Source organism: Alligator sinensis, unplaced genomic scaffold, assembly GCF_000455745.1.
Source record: "Alligator sinensis unplaced genomic scaffold, ASM45574v1 scaffold1174_1, whole genome shotgun sequence".
NCBI lineage: Eukaryota > Metazoa > Chordata > Crocodylia > Alligatoridae > Alligator > Alligator sinensis.
In genome coordinates this window covers 192,114-200,169 of record NW_005843020.1, presented here as the reverse complement: position 1 = coordinate 200,169, position 8,056 = coordinate 192,114, and the positions used below count along the sequence as shown (strand labels likewise).

Sequence of the window (8,056 nt, the reverse complement as noted above, 5' to 3'; positions counted from 1 at the left end):
ACCGGTGGTTTGGGTGAGGCTATAAGGGGTTGGAGGAGGCCTCATAGGGACCCCCAGAGGGGTGGGGGCCCCTAGCACCTGGGAAGGTGCAGTATTCTCATAGGAGACCCACAGTAGCGTGGGGGATCCAGGCGCCAGTCAGGGCACAGCGGTGTGGGGTGCGGAGACCCTAGGCCCAGAAAGAGCCCGAGAGGGGCAATATGTGAGAAGCCCAGGACGGGCATGACGAGCCTGGTAACAGGCTAGCACTGCAGAAAACCCAAGAGAAGGGCAGGGTGCTGCGGTGGACCCCAGGAAAAGGATAGCGGTACAGCGTCCAGGAAAAGGGGAAGCAGTGCGGTGGGCCTGAGAGACCAGAGGCTCAATATAGAGTCCCAAAGCAGGCAAGGGTCCCTGAGCGGGACAACACTTTTAGAGGAAGCCCAGAAAGGGCACTGAGACCCCAGAGAGGGGGCACAACTGAGAAGGCCCAGTGCGGGCGTGACGAACCCCATGAAGGGGGGCAGCATTTTGGGAAGCCCAAGGTGGGCACGGTGAGCCCCGAAGAGGGGAGCGCCCTATGTAGAGAAGGCCCCAGAGAGGGGACGGCACTAGAGAAGGCCCGGGAGAGCGGGCATGTATGATGACAGACCAACATCCAGTACATCTGCGAGGCTTGGGGCGTGGTATTAGGGGTTGGTAGGAGCCACGCGTAGCCCTTAAGGCTAGGGTGCCTGAGGAGGCCCCATCGGGGAGAGCACAAGGGTCCGGGAAAACTGCGGGGACAGAGGTCCCGATACCCTGTGCCCAAGGCGGTATAAGGCAGCCTCCCAACATATACTGAACATCAAAGACGTGGCAGGCGAGAAGAAGAGGGTGCCCTTGGGCCGGCCTTGACATGGTGAGAGGGACCTTAAGGAGATCACGGCCCTCCTGTAGGACCCCGCTGTGACAACGAGCACCAAGGCTGCTCCAACATGCTGCAGTTGCCACAGTCCAGCCGCCTCCTGCATCTTGTGTAGCATTCCCGTATTTTAAAATGGCAGCAGGGGCACTTCAACTAAAGCTTATCAAACAAGCTTTAGTTCAAGCACCCCTGCCACCATTTTTTAGCTCGGGGACACTGATACAGGAGACACAGCGGTGCTTCCATTAAAGTGGGTCTCGGAGCCGTTCTAATTAAAGCGCCATCCCCCACCCACCCTTGGGGCACATGTGCGAGTGCTTTAAGAGCTAAGGCCTGTACAAACAGAAAAAAATGAAACATCCCTACTGCAAAGACCTAACAATATAAAAAGAAGAGACAACAGGTGAAAATGCACCTATGAAAGGATATGGAGAAATAGTGAAAAATATTGATCAGTTTGATACAGCCTCGTCTCAGCACATCAGGAACCTCACAAATTGTCCATGGGCTTCATGGCGAAGGGAGGTCAGGGTAGGGGAGAGGTATTAAGGAAGAATTTAAAGGACAGTAACGATGCAGTTTTTCAGATATTTATGGAGGGGGAGGGTTCCTCCCCAGGTTATGGAACAGCATTAAGATAAGCAAGAAAATAAGGTAGTTTTATATATCTAATAAAATTAATTCATATCTTATTTTTGTGCATTTTACTTGAATTTTGCATTCTCAGTAGATCTTGATACAAAGCACAAGTTTTAAAAAAAATCTAGTAAAAATAATGTATCATTCACATTTCTAAGGCCTCTGGCAGATAACCAATTAATGGTGAGATGCAATCTGATCCATGACCCCAATAACCATGTCTCCTTCCACATGCTATATGACTGCTTCCAAGATGGGAACAATAAAAGGAGAAAATTTGGGTTTTCTTTTCTAGCTTGCTGATGGATTTCTCCTCCTCCTCCCCCTCCACTAACCGGAGCTTAATTCACCTGCCTGGTTGTGTTTGATGTCTCTAGTTTTCAGGTGAGGCTGAGCTGCAATCAGTTCATGCATCAGAGAAGCCAGGTGGGTGGGAAGAATGTCCCATTGAGACACCATTGTGCTCTTCTGATCCTGGTATAGGTCTGTCCCATGTCATTGTAACCCTTCTTCTACTGTCAGAGGGAACTTTTCAAAATGCAATTTGAGCTTGCCCAGTGGAGCGACAGGCAGATATTGCATTCATCTTAGGAATGTGAGTGAGACTCTCTTGAACATGCTAAGTGGGGATATGGTGATGGATGGCAGCCATGTTAGGTGTACCACGTATGTCCAGTGAAAAAATATGACCCTAGCACCAGCATCTGTAAGTATAGAAAAGTTAGGGTTTGAATTATGGGGGAGCTGGGGGGGGGGGGGGGGGCCCCCCCCCCCCCGCCCATAAGAGATGAGAACCCCCCATGGTAAGATTTGAAAGTCATAACCTAGGGAGGTATACAATTTTCTTAGGGCATCATGATGGGCAGCCCAATTTTTTTTGCAGATTCCCCCCCCCAAGTGTCAAAGTGTAATTTGGAAGCCTGAGAAAAGTCCAGGATAGACTCAGTTCTGCTGGAAGCCTCTGTAAAGAAGGGAGCAGCTTTCTACCAGAGAGTGACCACAGTGGGAAGTTTTTCTGGTCACTCTTTACTGTTTACAGGGTAATACAACCTAAAATCAGAGTGGAGGGGTCCAGGAAAAGCTACTTTTCCTGTTTCTCTTTCATGGACTTATAGTACTAGGGTTTCTCAAGGACTGTGCATCACTGGTTTATGATGTGTCCTCCACCGAGGAACAATATAGTGTATTTGTTGAGATTCTCAATATTTTTTGGTACAGTTTTCATTTATTACTTGTTACCCAGTGATTTTTTTCTTAGTAAAAGGAGTTGATAGTTTTATGCAAGAGGTGATGATTTCTTACAGTGATATCTTGTATTGGTCCAACTGTATAGTTGGGGTGGAGTTAAACGGGCTTTCAAATGCAAGGCATTCTTCATCAGATCATAATCAGCATAATCAGGTAATATTTTTAGATGCTTTCTTGTTTCATTATCGCTCACTAAGGAACATTCATTACAAATGCTTAACAATAGATGCTACTAGTCTATATTGTAAACCCAGAGGGGTTGTGCATTCTGCAAACCCTTATATCTACACAGACCTGTTATAAAGGTGGTTCCCCTCCGTGCCTGCCAAGTTGCTTTTATCTTTAGAACAAGATGTAGCAGTCCATGCTTGACTCTGGAAGTCTCTGATTCCAATCTCCATGTATCAGACAAAGCAGCAGTCAACCATACTTGCACCAGCTGGCAGCAGCCCTTAAGGAAATGTTCGATTTCCGAGGCATTGCGAAAATACCATGGTGCACAAAGCAAACCTTTCCCAGACCCACCTCCTCACTGGGTCCTTGAGAGGGAGGGGTGACATATAACTTGTGTAGTTGTCTTTTGCCTGGGTATTCTCCCATGCTGGACCAATCATCCAAGATGATTAAGTACTTAAATTATAAATTTAAGTCAATGTGATATCTTTATTTTAAAACCTGAGGAACATAAAGGTGTAGGTTAATTAGCTCTGCTCTTTTACTTTGTATGAACTGATCACTAGCTTCCCACAGAAAATATTTGACCTACATAACAGACGTCTTCTTTAATACCTCACCTACCACCTACAGTACTTCCATTATAATTAAAGATGTGTAAAAGCGAGGGCTAGTTTTGCAAATCCTTACAAGTCAAGTTTTGGTCTTACAAAGATATGCAATCTAGGATTCATAAGCCATCATTGAGTGATTGCATTTTGTTGACATCTGTTTTCTTCTGTGGGATATGCAATTTGTAAGTGATGGGTCAATATCAAGATATTTATTTCATCATGCAGGAAAATAAACACAAGCAAGTAGTAACAAGGCCGCTGTCATTTTTTGTTTCCTCTAAGAGCTAAAAAAGTAGAACAGGAAGAACCACTGTTAGATGACTGACCACTATTAGGACACCACCCCAACTGACAACTGTTGGGATACCACCTCCTTTTACTCTTCAGACTGCCACTACAGATTTGCCTGTTCACTGGTGTCTATGGAGCACTACCAACTGAAAACCCCCCTAGAAAGTAGGCAAGTGACTACTAATTTCAGTGTAAAATTGCTCATTCTTCCACCCCAGACTCTGGTCTGATCCCTGTTGTATTTTGTCATTATTGTGGATTATGAACCTGTAGGGCAGTAACCATTAGTTTTGTTTATACATCATCTGACACAGTTGCAACTCTGATACTTGATTGGGCCTATAGATATAAGGGTCATGTAAATAAGAAATTATCATAATGATGGCTTACTTGCTGCCATAACTTCTGCATCTTATTGAGGCACTTGGGTAAGGAGGAATGTATTCTTTCTGTTAAATATCAATAGCAGCAAAGAGATTTCTGAAAAATGTCATGGGAGAAACATTTGTTATTTCTACTGAAGTGTGGTAGAAGAATTTTTCTTATACAATGGGAAAAGTGATTTCTGCTGTTTCGTTTACACAACCAGGATATTTGGCAGTTGAAAACAAAGGTGTTTCTTTCTAACTTTCTTTCTGAAGCAGAATTCTTCTTTAAGAAATATAGAAAATAAAATCTAAAAGGTGGGGATTCCAAAAGCTGTTGCTATTCGAGTCCAAGAGCTCTTGCTGGAAGCTAACATGCTCTCTTAACACTGGCAGTTGGTCACCTGCTAACATGAATTATAATTCATCTGTATCCTTGTCTTTTGTACTTTGCCTCAGATGTGCAAGATGCAAATGGGAATTCTTTTCAGATCTGAAATATCCGTGTAATTTAACTGCATATTTCCACACTGTTTTATTTGTTTGAAATGAAAAGCCTAATATTCAAAGGAGATTTTAAAATGCTTTGTAATTCTTCATACAGGGAACCTTGACAAACACATAGAACTAGAAAACCTGGTGGCCCAGTTTCTTGGTGTGGAAGATGCCCTGGTGTTTGGCATGGGCTTTGCTACTAACTCTATGAACATTCCAGCTCTGGTTGGGAGGGTGAGTACATCTTAAATAATATGTAGAGCTATTGTCTCTTAGTTATCTCATCTGCAATCATAGTATTTCATTCTGTCATTAAAGATATTGAGCCAAAGCATAAAATTAAATACCAAGATCTTCTGAGTTACAGAATAATGATCACCATAACCCTGGGCATGCCATTTCATCATTCTATCTGTCTAGCAATAGTGGTTATTGCTATGGCACCTGTCACCATGATATTTAAGGCCTCAGCTTACTCCTCTCTAAAATATGAATTCTGATTGCCTCCCATGTCACTGTGAGGTTGTAAGGTTTAAATGGTGGGACTGATTTTCTCTCACTGGCGTAGATGTAAGTTGGAACAACCTGACATGGAGCCACACCAACATAACAGATGCAAGAGAAAATGAGGCTCAGTTTTTGTATGGAAGTGAGAACTGCCATTGCCCTGTATTTGTGTGACACAGATCTCAAAACAACAACATTACAAAGAAAGTCCAAAATTTGGAATATTTTACAAAGATTGTCTGATAATGGTTTGATATATAACAGTGTGTTCTGGCTGTCAGCACATGATACTGGTCCCCACTTTTGATTTGGATATGACTGAGACCAATACCCTGTATCCCCTTTTGGAGCAGATAGAACATGCAGGACACATCTACATGTGCATTAAGTTTACCTCCAAAATCAAAAGTTGTGGCTGGACATTCCCGCTACTCAGCCTGACTTCTCTGTGCAGAGCCCAAAGTAGATTATAGCCCTTAAATCTATGAAATGCTTCTCCACCTCTATTTAATTAATCTGAATTTCCAAAACAAATATTTACTTAATGCTGCTTTTGCACTGTGGTCATGTAACAAAAGGCCACACCATAATGCCAATAATGAAAGCAGAATCAAGTTAGAGTTCCATTTTTGAATCTGAAAACTCCATTTATGGCTCTTGCTAATATAATATAGGAGGCAATTTTAATTTTTCATGCAGTATTTGGGGATTTTGAAAGGAAAATACGTATTTCACTAGTTGCTAATTATAAAAATTGCTGGAGATGAAAAGTATGTGTGCTCATGTATGTACATATGTGTACGAGATGAAAAGTCCTTATTGCTGTGTATGTGCACGCATGCACATCTGTTCCTATGTGTACCAAAGACGAACTCATTTTCCCCTGTGCCCAAGTTCTGCTCAGGCACATAAGAGGTGGAATGCTGGTATAGGTAAATATGCCTCCTCCGCAGATCCCAGTATAAGTTTAATAAAACCTAATGAACAGTAGTTTATTTCCTCACTAGCATCTGTCCTGTCTGGGATTTTACACCACCTGCATCTCTCCCACAACACACCAAGAAGTAGAGGCCACTGATACGGGAGCCAGCTCCACTGAATTTACAATATTACTTCCCCCCTCGTAAGTCACTTCTGGCTACTTACAAAGAGCATTGAGCACCTTTGCATGACATGAGAACATGCAAGAATCTGATGCCGAGATCTATATATGTGTGTGGCACAGAATGTGGAGTGCAAGCATCCCCAAATTCAAGAAATGTTCCACTTCACATTTAAGCGTTGCAGGTTAGTCAGTCATGTGATATACACCCGGGATTCTGAAAATTCTGTAATCCTTCTCCACAGGGATGCCTCATTTTAAGTGATGAGTTGAACCACACATCTCTCGTTCTTGGTGCAAGACTTTCAGGTGCCACCATCAGAGTCTTCAAACACAATAGTGAGTATTGAAGCTGGCAATGTTTAGAGGCAGAGATGTTCCAGCCACATAAGACTGCTTACTCTTTATGGCTGTTTTGCCATCAGTTACTTGGCAGAACATCTTGCTGAAAGTAAAAAGTTTAGCCCTTCCAAGCTATATATGAATTCTGGAGGGGGGAAATTAAATATGTATAATGATAGCTGCTCAAACAAAAACCATATCCAGTGCCAGGCTGCGGCTTAATTATCAGAACTGCTCTAATATTTCTCACCATACCCCATGCTTTTAGTTTGCTGGACACTTCTGGAATTTTTTTTTTTTTTTTAATAAGATGATGATAGAAAGTCTGCACCAAAAAGTGCTCAGCATTGACTCACTTCTCTTTCCACCAAGGTCAGTACAAACAGAGGTATGCTAACTCTTGGGAAGGGACTTGCACCCTAAATTCCTGCCAGGCTTTTTCAGATATTTAGTTGGCTGTGATAGAAGTTTCTTCCTAAATATTCATCAAAATAGAATGTATTAATACATGGGTCAAAAACCAAAATGACATCTTCACAGCTGGTCACTAATAATGAAAGACCAATACTAGATTGTGATTCGCTCCAATGAGATCTTCGGTTGTTATGACAAGTGATTTCAGACCCCTTATTCAGACAGAACATGCTCTTATAGGAAAAATAAAGTAGATGACTTAAGACCACAAATAATGATTTGGTTTTGGTAGTATTAAAAAAGGAAACAGATCTCTCTATTAATGGGAAATTTTAAATACTGAGCTAATAAAGGAAGGCGGGGAAGCCACTATCAAAATCTGGCTTATTTCTAACACTTCAGAGCCTGTCTTATACTCATTAGATGTATTTGCATTACTTGCTCTAAGTATAAGGGCCAAAAATCAACATTAAAACAAAAACGAGAGTTCTATTTTACACCTTCATTTTATCTTTTCTTTTATGCTATAATACACTATATTCTATTTTAATTTTTGTCAGCTGGTAGAATGGATAATCTTACTGCATGTTCTGAGCAAAAATTATATATACTTTTTATTGCCTATTTAATGTTTTGTGTTGGCAAAATCTGTTAAAAAAACCCCAAAAAACTACTACTACACTGCTTGTTCAGGAGTTGGGAGCTAAATGCACATTCCCTAAATAGACATCTCCTTGAAGTTCTGATAGTGTAGCAATGATAGCTATGCAACACATTAACTCTGTAAGTATATAGTAGACTATAACACGTTATCATCGTTTAGCTTACTGAATGGTGTGTACATAGCCAGATAGGTGTTATTCCTGGTCTGTCATTTACTAGAACACACATAACTGCATTCCATCCCAGATAATTTAATTCTGTTTCCCATAAGAATTCAAAGAGGTGTTTCTTCAAGGAATGTGCATTCAGCTCACAA

General features: G+C 41.9%; 1 protein-coding gene across 1 annotated transcript in view; it reads left to right on the top strand.

The window, feature by feature from the left end:
- The window catches only part of LOC102370752 (serine palmitoyltransferase 3), a 127,700-nt gene that overhangs the window by 63,222 nt on the left and 56,422 nt on the right, over positions 1-8,056 (top strand). The window contains exons 5-6 of the mRNA XM_006036792.1: positions 4,822-4,946; positions 6,567-6,660. Coding sequence (XP_006036854.1) covers positions 4,822-4,946; positions 6,567-6,660 — 219 coding nt within the window. The remainder of the gene's footprint in view (positions 1-4,821; positions 4,947-6,566; positions 6,661-8,056) is intronic.